The sequence below is a fragment of the Pseudozyma hubeiensis genome, assembly GCF_000403515.1.
Source record: "Pseudozyma hubeiensis SY62 DNA, scaffold: PHS13, whole genome shotgun sequence".
Lineage (NCBI taxonomy): Eukaryota > Fungi > Basidiomycota > Ustilaginomycetes > Ustilaginales > Ustilaginaceae > Pseudozyma > Pseudozyma hubeiensis.
Window position 1 is genome coordinate 122,231 of NW_012133795.1, and position 14,840 is coordinate 137,070.

Genomic DNA, 14,840 nt, shown 5'->3' on the forward strand with positions numbered 1-14,840 from the left:
CACCCACAGCCAATCGCAGATGCCAGAGTCGTCAATCGCCCCTTCTCGCCCCGCGTGCGCTCTGCTCGGTTGCCCAGAACCAAGCGTCTGATAAGCCTCGATTGCATGTGCCACGAGACCAAAACAGATTGCAGGTTGAGACCCACTCCGTGGTTCTCTTTCCCAGTCGGCGGTAGACCAATCGCAATCGACTCTCGGGTGGCCTTGCTCGCTGTCCCTGCATAGCGTATCTCTCTCCACGCTTTATGGTCGTCGTGTGCCTTGCACCGCGGTGCAATGCGGTTCTGATTGGTTCCCGCAAAGTAGAGCGAGCGTGGGCCATCGTGCGATACGGTCTCGGATCAAGCCATTCCGCTCCTCCCGTTCTGATTGCGACCTACGGTGTGGGCAAGAGGTTGTGGCGAACAACATATTAATACCCTTCTTCGTAGCTCACCCGACTTTCCATTCTACCACCCCCGTCAAGATCCCTTCATCCCTCGTCTTCTCCTCAACGCCACTCCCTCGAGTGTTGCAACGAGACTCCATCATGGCTGCACCAACCCCCACCTGGGGTCAGCTTCACAACGAAGCCAACGAGATCACCGAGACCCACACCCCTCACTACCAGGAGCAGCACGGTCTCGCCACCACCCACTCTGACGATGAGAAGAAATCCCCCCTCTCGTCCCAAGATGGTCTCGACACCCAGCTCCCCGTCACCGGCTACTACGATGCCGAGAAGAAGGCCGTCACCGCCGACGAGGACTACGAACCCGAAGACCTCCACTCGGGAAAGCAGTTCGACCTCAAGTACTTCCCCGAAGAGACGACGCAGCTCACCGTCCGATCGCTCGTCGTCGGAACCATCCTCGGTTGCGTCATCGCAGCTTCCAACGTATACCTCGGTCTCAAGACCGGTTTCACTTTCGGCGCATCCCTCTTCGGCGCCATCCTCGGTTATTCCATCATCAAGATCATGCAAAAGGCGCTGCCCGAGAAGCTCGGTGGTGGATTCTTCGGTCCCAGGGAGAACTGCACCGTCCAGACCGCCGCTACCGCCGCTGGTTCGTTGACGGGAATGTTCGTGGCTGCCGTTCCGGCCATGTACCAGCTCGACCTGCTTCACGACCCCTTGAAGGACTTCGGTAGGCTGTTGACCTTCTCCGCTGTTTCGGCTTACTACGGTGTCTTCTTCGCCATCCCCTTGAGGAAGTTCTACATTCTCAAGCAGAAGCTCATCTTCCCTTCGCCTACGGCTACCGCCTACACGGTTCGATCGCTCCACGCTCCGGGAGGAGAGATCACTGCGAAGAAGCAGTCCCGCGCTTTGCTCTTCTCGTTCGCTGCTGCCTTCTGCTTCGTCGTCGTTAACCAGTACGCAAGCGGTATCCTCATGGACTGGCACATCTTCTACTGGCTCTACAGCTGGGGATGGAAGAAGGCGCTCGTCGTCGACAACTGGGGTTGGATCATCGAGTGGACCCCTGCCTTCCTCGGTGCTGGTATGCTGTCTGGTATGAACGCCTCGTTCTCGTTCCTCGGTGGAAGCTTCCTCATGTGGGCCATGATCGGTCCCGCCATCATCGCTACGGGACAGGCGGCGGGCCGACACACCGGTGTTAGCGCAACCGCGGATCCCCAAGAGCCGCTGCGTTGGGCTTACACAAGCATGAGCTTCAACCCCAACACCATGCCGCTGAATCACGCTTCGCCCAGGTACTGGGGTTTGTGGCCCGGTGTGCTCATGATGCTCGCCTACTCCTTTGCAGAGATCGGCATGAACGGCCCCACCATCTACCGCGGTGTCCGAGCTGGTGCTCAGGAGCTGTACTGCAAGATCGCCAGAAAGGACCCTCCTACCTACGAGGACGCCATCGCCGATCCTTGCGAGAAGAAGGACCAGGTTCCGCTCTGGGCCTGGACCAGTGGTCTCGCTCTGTCGATCGTCTTCACCTGCCTGGTTTGCACGCTCCAGTTCCACATGAACTTGGGCAACGTCATCCTCGCTATCATCCTCGCCTTCCTCTTCTCCTTCGTCGGTGTTCAGGCTTCGGGTGCCACTGACACCAACCCTGTCGGATCGGTCGCCAAGGCCTCGCAGCTCATCGTCGGTGGTGCGCTCCGTGGTCAGGGCAAGACCGGTGCCTCGGGTCTGCTCGAGAACCTCATCGCCGGATCCATCGCCTCCTCCGCCGCCTCGCACGCCGTCGACATGGTCGGCGATCTCAAGACCGGTCACCTCCTCCGTGCCAAGCCTCGCAACCAGTTCTGGGCGCAGATCTTCGGCTCCTTCTGGTCGATCTTCGTCTCGACTGGTCTGTTCGTGCTGTTCACCAAGGCTTACCCATGCATCACCAACGCCGACGCCGAGGAATGCCCCTTCGCCGCCCCCGCCGTCGCCGCCTGGAAGGCCGTCGCTGTCGCCGTCATCTCGCCGAAGCTTCCCGTCTCGCTCTCGTCCGGTATGACCGCTATCGGCTTCGCCATCATCTCGGTCATCACCGTCGTGCTCAAGTACAAGGTCGTTCCCGCCAAGTACCACGTTTACGTGCCTAACTGGAACGCAGTCGGTCTCGGTTTCGTCGTTCCCCAGACCTACTACCCTATTGCCATGTGCATGGGTGCCACCACCGCATTGTTCTGGAAGAACAAGCGACCCCAGAGCTTCGACTTGCTCGCCTTTGCCATCGCTGCCGGTCTCATCGCCGGTGAGGGTATGGCTGGTGTCTTCAACGCTATCCTTACCATCATCGGTGTCGACGGTGGCACCTATGGTACCACGGTCGGTTTGCCACCTTGGTAAATGGGAAGCAAGGTTCATGGGCGTTACCAGTTGTATTTATCTTTGTCTATGTGTCCGAGGAACTCAGTTCCACTTTGGTCTTTCTGTTTGTCATGTCGTTAACGAAATCTTCACAGCATACCCGCTTCTTTGTTACACTTTTTCGGCTAGAGTGATCTATGTGACGTGTGAGATGACTCTTCGCAATTCGTGAAGGATGGAAGCTCGATGGAAGACATGAAGAAGTAGCCAGCCTTCGATGCAATCTCTGTAGCCAACCCGTTTCATTGCTTCACTATTCCGGTCTCGAGTGTGTGATGTGTTTCAAGTGATGTGGTCCAAGTGATCTGTCCCCGTGGTGTGATTCGTGTGACTGTGTAGTGGGTGTTGTTTGATATGTGAGATGTGACGTTCGCACTTCGTAAAAGATGGAAGCCCGACAGACGACATGAGGAAGCAGTCGCTCCAGAAGAACAGTGACGCTTTAGGCGACGGCTCGCACGATAGTAACATGTCGCTCCTCGTGGCTCAACCAAGTCTGTGTTCCCACCACGCTGTCCAATGAACCTGGGCTATCGACTCTCTCGAACACTGTTCTCAGACACAAACAAATAAGTCTCTTGATCAGTCATCTTCACCCACTGACCCTACTTTCTTACTGCGCTGCGAATACTTACTGGTCAATTCATGCCCTTCATCCGTAACGAACGATCTGGGCACGTACTGCGGACCCAACACCGGGTACCTCTTAATCAATTGGTTGCCCGTGTTAGTGCAAGAACCACTGCAGTACTGCAACCCACTAGTCGAAGCGAAAGCGACATTGTAGGCGTCGCCGTCTTCGATGCCGTTGTTGGTGTAGAAGCTAGAGAGCGTTCCACCCTGACGACTGTTTTCGGTGCTTGGAACGCATCGGGTTACGCTTCCCGCACCGCCTTCTTGTGACGATGCGTAGGGATACTCATCTACACAAACTCCACCGGACAACAGACAAGTTACGTTAGTAACACAGCAGGATAGAATGAGGAGGGAAGGTGGAAGGAAGAACGTACCACAAGAGTTGGAATCGGACGGGTTGCCGGAGCAGCGGTTGGGAGATTTGCACGCCGTCTCGGCACGGTTGGTCGAGGCGTTGGCGGAATCGCGGTGGAGCGTGGTGGGTTTGGAGGCGCATTGGATGGCGTAGCAGTCGTTGGAGCAGATGTTGGGGACGCGCGTGCAGTCCCACGTGAGGGTGGCGGCGAGCGCGGAGCTGGCGGTGAGGGAGAGAAGTGCGAGAGCGGTGAGGAGGGAGGTGCGGCCGAACATGTTGGCGGTTGAACGACAGGGAGTGCGGTGCGGGTGGTTTGCGAGATGGTGAACTTCGATGTACTCGCTGAGGTTCTGAAGAGACGGTCTCTTTATACGCTTCTGCCGACGACGTCGATGCTCGACCTCACAACAACGAAGTCGCTCGAGGTATTTAAGCGTGCTACAGCATATGCCAGATCGGTTGTCATGCAAGTGAGCGAGGTCGAAGGACCAGCATGATCCGGCGGGTGATTTCTCCTCCTCACCGCTACGCTGAACTGTATCTCTACCACATCCCCTCTACTCTGCTACCAGCAATTCCTCTGAAGCGGTTTCCTGCCATCAATCGCCTGCCACCCCACCCCCATATCTCGCTTTCTTCTCGGGCATCGGCCACACCTGGAAAAGGACAGGCACGTCGGTTAGCGCCACACGTTTTCGCCTCGGCTAGAGTACGCAAAAGCGGGAAGAAAGGGTGCGATTCAGGGTGCAGGCGAAAATTGAACTGATAGCCGCAGTGAAGTGCAGCCCTCGCTTGGGAGTCGAAGGGCAAATTGGCGCTCGGCTACATATCAAACGTGTATGCCAAGCTTGGAGAGGAGACGCTTTGCGCTGTGCAGACCTTCGGCGCTAGTGTCGGTGCAATGCGTTCCGAGCAGCCCCTTTGTGTGGAGATTGTGTGGTAGGGCGCTAATGCGCTTGTACTATTGGGATCCTGGCTGTCAGGTGGGTGCAACAGGAACGTGCCAGCTTGCAACCGACTTTCCAGGGCCCGCGAAGATTGGCAACGAGCGCTAGCCAAAGCGGGGAGAGGCTTCGAGGGTGAGTGGATGTTCGGAAGCACTAAAAGTCTCGGCAACCAGTTCTTGCCAACCGAATCGTGACCCTGAGTACGCCAACATTGGAAGATCTGTGATACGATTTCCAGGCTGAACGATACTTGCGCTGTGTCCTCGATCGCACGTGCGAAGCCAACTCTCTTCAACTCGCAAGACTTCATCCAGTGTCAAAACCAGATCCACGGTCGAGGTTTACTGAACGCAAACAAGACATCTCCTCGAGTGACAGAACAGATCCCAAGTGAAAACTACTACAGATCGCCATTCACCCTAATGACCATCTTTCCCTGATGCTCCGGCTTAGCGTAATCCTCCCTCATCCTGTCCACCTCTTGCAACGGATAGGCTTTCGTTCTAACCTCGATCTTGTGCTTCGCGACCAACTCGCACATCTCCCTTGTGGTCTTTGGATCGCCCAACAGACTTCCTTTCACAGTGATGTCTCTGAAGATGAAGTGATTATAGTGGATGGGGATGGGATCGTTGGGTTGACCTACGACCATAAACAGACCGTGATTCTTGGTGATTGCTAGACCGAACTCGTAAGCGGGGATGACGTCTGTGCACATGATGGTTGCATCTGCTCTTTCACCCGCGAGCTTTTCGCGGACGAAAGTGTCTACGGCTTGCTGATCGTGTCCATTGATATCGCCAGAGTTGATTGAGAGATCGGGTGGATATGGAAGAGATTTGCACATGTCTAAAGGAGCATCTCTGGCGTCGAACAGCCAGACTTTGAGGCCGAGACACTTGGCAAACTGCACACCGAGATGGCCCAACGCACCCGCTCCGACAATGGCGAGGGTGGAACCCTTTTCCAGACGACACTGTGCAATGGCAGTGTAGATCGTAGCACCGGCGCAGAAGAGCGGTGCAGCGGAATCAAAGTCCAATGCATCGGGAAGAGGGATGCAGGAACGATAGTCTGCAAGCATGTATTCTGCGAAACCGCCGTTAGCGGTGACACCGAGCATGTCCTGTTCAGTGCAGTATTTGGGTGTTCCACGTTTGCACTCCGGGCAGGTACCGCAGGGGTCGTAGAATGTAATGGTTCCGACCCGATCGCCGAGCTGTAGTGGAGAGGAGGCGCCAGCGGGGGTGGTGGAGGAGGCGGTGCTGCCGAGACCGACGATGATACCGGTGGGCTCGTGCGAGGGGATGAGGGGCAGGGGCTTTCGCGATTTGGAGGCGAACTCTCCGCGAGCCACCATCATCTCGGTGTGACAATAGCCTGCGGTGGCGATGCGGATGAGGACATCGTTGGGGCCGGGCGAGGGGACGGGCAGGTCGTTGCGGAGGACGTAGGGTGGATCGGCGTTGAACTCCTCGATGAGGAGCGCTCTCATGGTTTTGGGCACATCGGATGCGATGGTGCTTGAAGATGCTGAGAACGACATGTTGAATGTAGAAGCGACTGACGGTAAAAAAGGAGCAGGAGGAGAACGACAGCTGGTGGTGCGGAGGCAAGTTCGAGATGGAGAATCTTGCTGGCCGTTGTGCGACTTCACCGGCTGCAGTATCTGCGTCAGACCAGTGCATAGATGCTTTCCGCTGCTCGATGATGGAACGCGGGTGTCGTTCGACACCTGTACACAGCGTCACAGCGGTTACACAACCATACAAACTCCATTCGCCATCGGCCTCCACACTGTTACTGTACACCGTTGCGTAAAAAAGCGGCGACTTTCAACACAGAATCGGGAATCCCGATCTTGTTTTTCTCTGTTGCCAGTCGCGTTAATTGCACTTTACAACACGCGTGTCGTGGCAGGAAAAGAGAACAACACCGCTTTCACCGACATTCACTCGTTTTACTCGTCTGGTTCCACCACCATCTCACAACACGCCAGTCACAATGGCAGCAGTGGCACCACCACCAGAACTGCGCAGAGCTATCCTGCGCGTGTTCACAACCAAACACTCGCTACAGCTCCACTCCTCCGCCATCGCATTCATCACGTCCACCTTGGCAGAACATGGTCTGCTCCAACAACCACTCGAGTGGGAGGAAGCCATCGACGCGCTTGCGCAGGGTATTGTAGAAGGTCAGACCGATGTCGACTCCAAGCACGCATCATATACGTCCAAACCTTCGGCAGCGCTCGATCTAGGAGGAGAGGAAGACTCGTCGGACGTTGTGACGGCAGCCGCGTTGGAGAAGGTGTACTCGAGACTCGTCGTTGCCGATTCGGCAGCGAACGGTGGCTCAGGGACGGGGACGACGAACAGCCATGGGCACGAGTTGACGGACGGAGAGCTGCCGGATCCGCATCGGTACTTTGGCGTCCATTCGGCGTTCACCCAGCCCAAGCTGGCTTTCGATCCGATACGCAAGGTGTTCGAACCAGCGAGCCTTTCACCGACTGTGCTGCCGACGGCTTCCACCAGATCCAATTTCCCAAGACAAAGGTATCATATCCTGAGGAGCGTCATTGCGAGGAACGAGAACTTTTGTCCACCATTAGCGATCGGCACAGCGAGCTCGTCGAAGAACGTCGCGGATGGGTTCATGAAGCTCACCTCGACCAAGAACCTGCTCGGACGACAGGGGCAGAGGTTTTTGCTGTTCGGCATGCTGAGCACCTCCTCCGATGGTCGGTACGAACTCGAAGATGCAGACGGGACCGTCGGGCTGGATCTGCAAACCGCGATCCCGGGTGAAGGAATCTTTACGGAAGGAAGCCTCATCCTCGTCGAGGGAGAGTACACGGTCGAAGAACGCATCCGTGTGTTCGCCATCGGTCACCCACCTAGCGAGACGCGCGCACAGGCACGTTCCATCCACGCGCACACGGACTTCCTCGGCGCACCTCAACCGCCCATCCTCTCGTCCGCGTCCGCCCCCAGTCGTGCCGTTGCGGCTCCTTGGAGAGGCGCCATCTCCGTGAAAGAAGAAGCGGCTTTTCAGGTGCACGAAGCCAACCACTCGGATCTGTGCTTTGTCATCTTTTCGGATTTGCATCTGGATCACCCCAAAACCATGTCCGCCTTCTCCACGGTTCTTCAGGGGTATGTGGATGCCGAGTTCATCCCTTTCGCATTGGTGCTGTGCGGCAACTTTGCTTCGCAGCAGTACACTTCCGCGGACATGGTGGAAAAGTACAAGGCTGGATTCGCGGCGTTGGGAGAAACGCTCTCCGCTTTCCCGGCAGTCGTTCGTTCGAGCCACATCATCCTGGTACCCGGACCGCAAGATCCCTTCTCGACCTCGTTGGTACCACGACCTCCTCTGCCACAGGTGCTGGTGCAACCGCTGCTGAACAAGTTGAAGGCGATGCAGGGCACGATCCACCTGGCATCGAATCCGTGCCGAATCTCGTACTTTTCGCAACAGATCGTCGTGTACCGCGATGATACCATGACGAGATTTTTAAGGAATACGGTGAGGATCAAGGACGAGGAGAGGGAGCAGGAGAGGGAGGAGAGGGAGAGGGAGGAGAGAGATCTGAAGAAGTTCTTGGTGTCGACAGTATTGGATCAGGCACATCTGGTTCCACTGGCTCAAAGGATCAGACCGGTGCTTTGGGATCACGATCATTCGTTGAGCTTGTACCCCATGCCTACTACGGTAAGTCGTTCGCTATCGAGATGGAGACAAGATGGAATGGTTTGACTGACTTCCGGTTTTTTGGAGGAAAAACAGTTGGTGCTGGCCGATGCATACGACCGGTACGAATTGACATACGAGGGATGTCATGTTGTCAATCCTGGATCTTTTCGGTCAGGAAACGCTTTTGCTTGGTCGACGTACTATCCTGCCAGCCGTAGAACGGAGCCAAGGTGAGTTGCGAACCCGTAATGCTTTTTGAGTTCCCGAGTGAGTATTCCGATGCTGACAACTTTGCTTCCTTTCGACTTGTTCATCATGACCTGGTAGCGAGCTACCGCTCGATTGAGACATACCCTCTCCCTCAAAAGTGCGAATCGCAGCATCATCAATCTGCATCGGCCTGCTCTATGTGAACAAATGTTGACGCTCCTAGGAGCAGTGTGTTCTGAAAGGTGATCGGGGGCAGATCTCGCAAAATCGCCCGATAAAGCATGCGTTTGTTCGCCGTGGTGGAAGCTCTTTCAACACGCGAGGGTGAGAAGTGCGGTTTTTTCTTGCTGCGCTCAATTTGGCAACTGACACCAAAAAAATGCATTTCAAAAGAATTCGCCGACACGGCATGATATCCAGAGGGGATTTCATCTCGTTTCGAATAGGAAGGTTGCTGTCCAGCTCGGTTGCGCCAACCCTGTGGTGTGGGCTTCTAGTTACAAGTGGGCAAGCCTGTCCGATTCACCTGTCGTGCCGAGCAGCGCTTTTGCCGACGAATGATCATAAGGTTTTCGATCGATGTTCGAGAACATCCAATCTTGGCTACACTGCGTTGTGCCCCCCCGTCTCGGCTCGACCGGACCATGCATTACGCTGCAGACGTCACTGCCCATGTGTGGTTCCTGATTTCCGCGCTCCCTTTACGCCGTAAATGGCAGTTTTCAACATCTCTGCTCACGTTGCAAGTGACGGCGGAGGACAAAGTCCGGTCAGCCGCTGGCCGTGGGAACATCACACGAATTGGCCGCGTTCAACATCTCCTCGAACGCCTTCGGTTGTCATCGCGGTCAGCTGCTCATCAAGACGCACATGGAGTCACTGCGAAGTTCAACATAGAGTTTTCCTTTTCGTAACACACTTTGCATTGATCTTGGTTCGGAACAAGGTTGGCCTTTTCCCACGCAAGCGAACGTCGACAGCAGGTTGGATCGCGCGAGTATCACCTCTTTGCACTGCGCATATACTGCACCAGCTGCGAGGATCTGCACCAGATCGCACATCAACCACTTCGAAAGCACACTGCGAAGCAAGGTCAACGATGGATGGGCATAGCCACCAACGAGGCATTCGGGCTTCTTCATGTGCAATGAGCAGTGCGTTTGTACCAATTGAAACTCCGAAGAGAGATTCTACCTTGACGCCTGCCCTGGAAAAAGTTGCCGCTTGCCGAAGCCGTGTTGCGCATCAATGCCACTGAGCTGTCAAGATGCGCCGTGGAGTTGAAGAGCTCGATTTCTTGACTTGACGTTCCATCGTGCGGCGCGCAGCAGTCTATTCTACACGAGGAGGCTGTTCCGCCGGACATACGCTGCTGTAAGGAGGAGCGAAAGGTAGATGTGAAGCGCAGAGGACCTGCTCATATAAGTATCGACGAAGGTTTCTCATCCATTACCGTTTCGTCTTTTCCCTTTTCCTCATCGAGCTTCGCTCTCTCTCTCTCCACTCTACCTTCATTAACCCCCCAAGCTTTTCCCTTTCCCATCTCCCCTTTACCCCCTCCTTGCTTTCCCACAAAGACACTTGACAAATACACCCGTACCCATCCGACCAACTAGACAATCTCTCGCAATGCGTACCCCATCCATCGCCATCACCGTTGCCGGTGCCATCGCCATCACCCCTTCCGTCCTCGCCATCCCGCACCAGCAATCCCTGTACAACGGCTACAACGGCCTCTCCACTCCCGCCGCTGAATTCTACGACGACTCCATCCCTGCTCGCGTCACCTCCACCGTCTGGTCTACCCTGACCTCCCTCTTCGGCCAGTCCCACTCCCCCGTCCAGGTCATCAAGAACGCACCCGGTGTCAAGCTCCTCGACTCTGGCTTCCCTACCGCTGATATCGACTCCGTCGCAGCCCCGCGTTTCGTCCTGTACGGAGACCAAGACGTGGCGGAACAGTCGTACGGTGCACCTCCCTATTGGAACATCACCGGGTTCAACGTGTTCAACCTGGCATTCTGGACGGTGAAATTCGGCGTTGCGGATAACGCGCAGAAATTTGCGGCTAAGAGTGATGCGGATAAGAAGTGGTTCAAGAGCCGATATGCAGGAGCTGGTATGAAGTTGATGGTGTCGGTGTTCGGTGCGACGGATACACCGCAGTCGTTGGGTAAGAATGCCACCGCTCTGGGAAAGACGATTGCAGCGTTTGTCAAGAAGAACGGATTGGATGGTGTAGACGTCGACTACGAAGAGATGGACCTGTTCGGTGCGGGAAAGAGTACACCGTGGTTGATCGAGCTCACCCGATCTCTGCGAAAGGAACTGCCGAGTCCCGACTACATCATCACCCACGCTCCCGTCGCTCCCTGGTTCAACACCCAAATGTACCCCAACGGCTACACCACCATCCACCAGCAAGTCGGTGACCTCATCGACTGGTACAACGTCCAGTTCTACAACCAGGAAAACTACAACACCTGCGACGAACTCATCTGGAACTCCGGAAACAACTTCCCCCTCACAAGCCTCTTCGAAATCAACAAGTACTCCGGCGTTCCCTTGGACAAGTTGGTCGTCGGCAAGCCGGCGTGGGAGAACGACGCGGATGACGGATTCATGCGACCGAGCGTAGAGGGCGCCTGCTTGAAGATCGCCGTCCAGAACGGTTGGAAGGGTGGCGCCATGTTCTGGGAGTACCCGCACATGACTCCTCACAGGCTGAGCGTTATCACCGACGCCGCTGGGTTGAGTTAGGAGCTGGAACGAAGGAGACCTATCCGTCAAAGACAAGCTTCTACTTGTTGATCCCACATGTACGCATCGCCTTTCTATTTCTCTTGATCACGGACAATCGAGCACATTATTCTATTATCGTCTTCTACCGTATGGGTGTGTCTGAAAAACCACAAGTTGGGTTCAGCTGAGATGTGTGCTGCAGAAACGAGCGAGCGTTCGAGCAGAAGACCGCAGAGACGGACACGATGACAGGTCGGCACTTGACACGTGGCGACGCATCCTGCATCTCGCGAGGTAGGCACTCACTCCGACTCGGACAACATTCCGTGACAATTTCACTCAGCTTTGCACGCACACATTCTCCCGACCTGCGATCATCTATGAGATTGAAATTCACCCCGCGTCTCTACTGTCGAGCGTGATTCGTCATCAGATCCGACCCGGCACTGCTGCCATCATAGCTCGCGCCCAGTCCGATCGCCAGTGATGCATCCAGTCCGCCATGAGCTTCGACTTCCATCCGTACGTACAGTGGCTGCTGATGTTGAGCACCCGTTCGTGTGCCGCCTGCCGCGGCATTGTACGACTGTGGAACCACAGTGCTGTTTCGTTCCAGAGCAAAAGACTGAATCGGCCCGAATTGTCCGCCGCCGCTTGCTCCGTCGAACGTCGTTCCGCTTCCGGCCAGGCTCGAGTACGAAGCATTCAATCCTGAGGTATAGTACTGCCTTGGGTTTACCGAACTTGGATCTGTCGGAGCCGTCGCGATCGCGCCTGTGGTGCCGTACTGATACGATCCCAAATCCAACGAATCGGGAAGCGTTGTCGTCGCCGCTGCTACGCTAAACACGGCTGAAGAGTCCGAAGCTGAAGGAGAGATCGATGAGGGAGCCATAGCAACGTTTGAAAAGCTACCTTCCGATGTTGGTGTCAACGAAGGCTGTGATCCCATAGCCATCAATGCTGGCCAATGTGTTTCAGCCAATCCTAGATCGATGCTCAAGTTGCCTTCTGCTCCCGAGCCTGCAGGCCTGATGGTGGATGAAAGCGAACGATCGCTTATCCGATCCGAGTTGGAATCAGCAGCACGATCTCCGACGCTACCGAAGGCTGGCACTTTGTGTAAACGACGTTGCTGCTTCCTCTGTCCATCCCAAGCCTGTTGCTGATAGTCTTGCGCACGTGTGCGTTTCGGACTGGTACTCAAGCCTGGAGAGATTACCGCTCCCGCATCGCCCAGCAGTGAACGCAATGCTTGATCCAGTTGTCCGGTCAACTCGTTGGATGTGGCCACTCGGTTTCCGTCAGGGTAGAACTGCGGGAGGCCGAGCAGACGTACCACCTCCCGTACGCGATCTATCGCGCGATGACTGTGTGGAGAGTTGAGCAGCCATCTGGCAACGGATACGCAGCCGACTGCCATATACTGCGGGCTGAGACGAAGCATCGATGACAAGGCACTGTCCTGGTCAAGGATCTTGTTGATGAAGTAGTCGATCAGTTTGAAAGCCAATTCGGTGGCAGTGGCCGCCCAACGATCTCGCAGCAGCTGTGAAGAGTTGAGGATGGAATGCAGCTGCACTGCTCGTCCGAATCGATATAGAAGGAGCAGAAACCCAGCCTCTGTGCTGCTGTATCGATCCATCCCGTATCGTGGGACGTAGTCTTCGCCGTACGTGTTGAACCATGTCGCGAAGCATTCCCTCTCTCGTACCAGTTGCGAATCGATGCTGCTGCTCAAAGCTTGATCCGACCCCGGAACGGAAGCTGCGAGAAGATTGAAGTGCCTCTGGCAAAGGGCAAAGTCCAATTGATAGGCTAGGCGCGTGTCGTTGGCCGACATAGTCGAGTGATGCAGCTCGTACCAAGCCCTCACGTTGGGCAGGTCGTTCTGAGCGATCAATTCGGGTCTGTTCTGCGTCGATGAACGTTTTGAATCGCTCTGTCTGCTCAGCTCGAGAAGACACAGCTGGATCCAAGTACGCTGCTGCACTCGCAAAGTCGTCGACTGATGACTTGCGTGCAGGAAATGCACGGGAAGAGGCGGCATGTACGGTTTCGTGGCAGAGGCGACCGCCATTCCGGACTCAAAGCAGAACGGCAGTCCGAGCTCGTACGCGTATGCAACCGCCGCAACCAGAGTCTCGTATCTGGCAGCATCGCTTGTCGTGGCCCAGACGGCGGAGACGATCAATGCCTGGACGTGATCGATGCTGCACAATTGACGACTGGCCGCAAATTTGAGGATGGCTGTGGCGGAAGCTTGACATTGTGGATGCAGTTCAGGTCGAAAGAAGCGGCTGGACACGGAGAGGATGTTGGAGAAGAGGATGGGCGACTGCTCTCGGGTATACTGGACCGTATAAAGACTCGGCTCGAGCAACGCAACGATCGGATTGAGCTGCGTCATGAACAAGCTGAACAGATAGCAGGCGTCTGTCCAGCTGCAGACATTCATCTGCACCACATCGTCGTACACGCTCGATGCCATGCCCAGAGGGCTTGGTGACTCCGAAGCTGCCATACCCGCAAGACTTGGGTACGTCGGGTCGGCCAGCATCGTGGGAAAGGCTTGGATCGAAGAACTTGGAGGCGCCCTCAGTTGAGCAGCATCCTCAGCATTTTCGATGACCGCCATCGACGCTAGATCAAGATTGAGCGGATAGCTACTGCAGCGGAGGATATGGAGACGTGCTCGTCGCAACATCTCTGGAGTGAGGATGACATGTCGATTCTCGTCGGCAATGACCTTTTCCAGCTTCTTTCCGCGGTGGTGCTCGCGAAACTCGCAGAACAAGTCGAGCCGGTTGCATCGTGCGCAGCGAGGGTCGTTGGGGTTGCTCTTCCAGCACTTGACTTTGATCGCACGGCACTTAAGACAGGCAAGATTGGATCCTCGCTTTGCAGTTGTGGGTGAGTCGTGGACACTGGTGTTCATGTTGTTGGAGCGGCGAAGGGGGGCTGATGGGCTATCAGATTCGGCCTTGGCCAGGCGGTGTGGATACTGCTGCTGCTGCTGCTGCTGCTGCTGTTGGGGTTGAAGATATCGATGCTGATGGACATCCAGAGGTTGTGACGAGGGTTGAGCTCGTGACTGATACTGTTCTTCGAACTCTGGATATCCACTGCGCTGATAAGAGGCATGTTGCGAAGAGGATTGCGACCTCGTGCTCTCCGAGTAGGACGAAGATGCTTTCGCCGACGCAGTTGACGCCTCTGAGAAGAAGCCAAACTCGTCCATGCTCATCGCGTACAAAGGTTCCACCGTGAGTCCCATGAAGGTGCCGAAAGTCTACCGCTGTACGCTTGCCGCGAGAACTCGCTTGTGTGAGAATCGGAAGAGCGAATGAACGCTTCAAATGTCCGAATGAGAATCCTGGCCGTCAACAGGTAGAGCGGTTCGCGGGGTTGGACCAAGCTCCAAAGATCGTTCTCAATGGGTATT

At 55.7% G+C, this 14,840-nt stretch overlaps 6 protein-coding genes across 6 annotated transcripts; 4 read left to right on the forward strand and 2 right to left on the reverse strand.

The window, feature by feature from the left end:
* Nucleotides 1–529: 529 nt before the first annotated feature.
* PHSY_000988 (potential oligopeptide transporter) lies at nt 530–2,785 on the forward strand (the record flags this gene model as incomplete). The annotated part of the gene is made up of 1 exon (XM_012331620.1): nt 530–2,785. One exon carries the CDS (start codon nt 530–532, stop codon nt 2,783–2,785), a length of 2,256 nt encoding a protein of 751 aa, XP_012187010.1.
* A 603-nt stretch (nt 2,786–3,388) lies between these two features.
* PHSY_000989 (alcohol dehydrogenase) lies at nt 3,389–6,290 on the reverse strand (the record flags this gene model as incomplete). Its single annotated transcript, XM_012331621.1, has 3 exons — nt 3,389–4,198; nt 4,454–4,501; nt 5,253–6,290. The coding sequence occupies 3 exons, from the start codon at nt 6,288–6,290 to the stop codon at nt 3,389–3,391; spliced, it is 1,896 nt and encodes a 631-aa protein (XP_012187011.1).
* A 458-nt stretch (nt 6,291–6,748) lies between these two features.
* Nucleotides 6,749–8,677, forward strand: PHSY_000990 (telomere-associated helicase; the record flags this gene model as incomplete). Its single annotated transcript, XM_012331622.1, has 2 exons — nt 6,749–8,461; nt 8,528–8,677. The coding sequence occupies 2 exons, from the start codon at nt 6,749–6,751 to the stop codon at nt 8,675–8,677; spliced, it is 1,863 nt and encodes a 620-aa protein (XP_012187012.1).
* A 533-nt stretch (nt 8,678–9,210) lies between these two features.
* On the forward strand, nt 9,211–9,567 carry PHSY_000991 (hypothetical protein; the record flags this gene model as incomplete). Its single annotated transcript, XM_012331623.1, has 1 exon — nt 9,211–9,567. One exon carries the CDS (start codon nt 9,211–9,213, stop codon nt 9,565–9,567), a length of 357 nt encoding a protein of 118 aa, XP_012187013.1.
* A 715-nt stretch (nt 9,568–10,282) lies between these two features.
* PHSY_000992 (glycoside hydrolase) lies at nt 10,283–11,413 on the forward strand (the record flags this gene model as incomplete). The annotated part of the gene is made up of 1 exon (XM_012331624.1): nt 10,283–11,413. One exon carries the CDS (start codon nt 10,283–10,285, stop codon nt 11,411–11,413), a length of 1,131 nt encoding a protein of 376 aa, XP_012187014.1.
* A 388-nt stretch (nt 11,414–11,801) lies between these two features.
* On the reverse strand, nt 11,802–14,642 carry PHSY_000993 (hypothetical protein; the record flags this gene model as incomplete). The annotated part of the gene is made up of 1 exon (XM_012331625.1): nt 11,802–14,642. One exon carries the CDS (start codon nt 14,640–14,642, stop codon nt 11,802–11,804), a length of 2,841 nt encoding a protein of 946 aa, XP_012187015.1.
* Nucleotides 14,643–14,840: the final 198 nt, after the last annotated feature.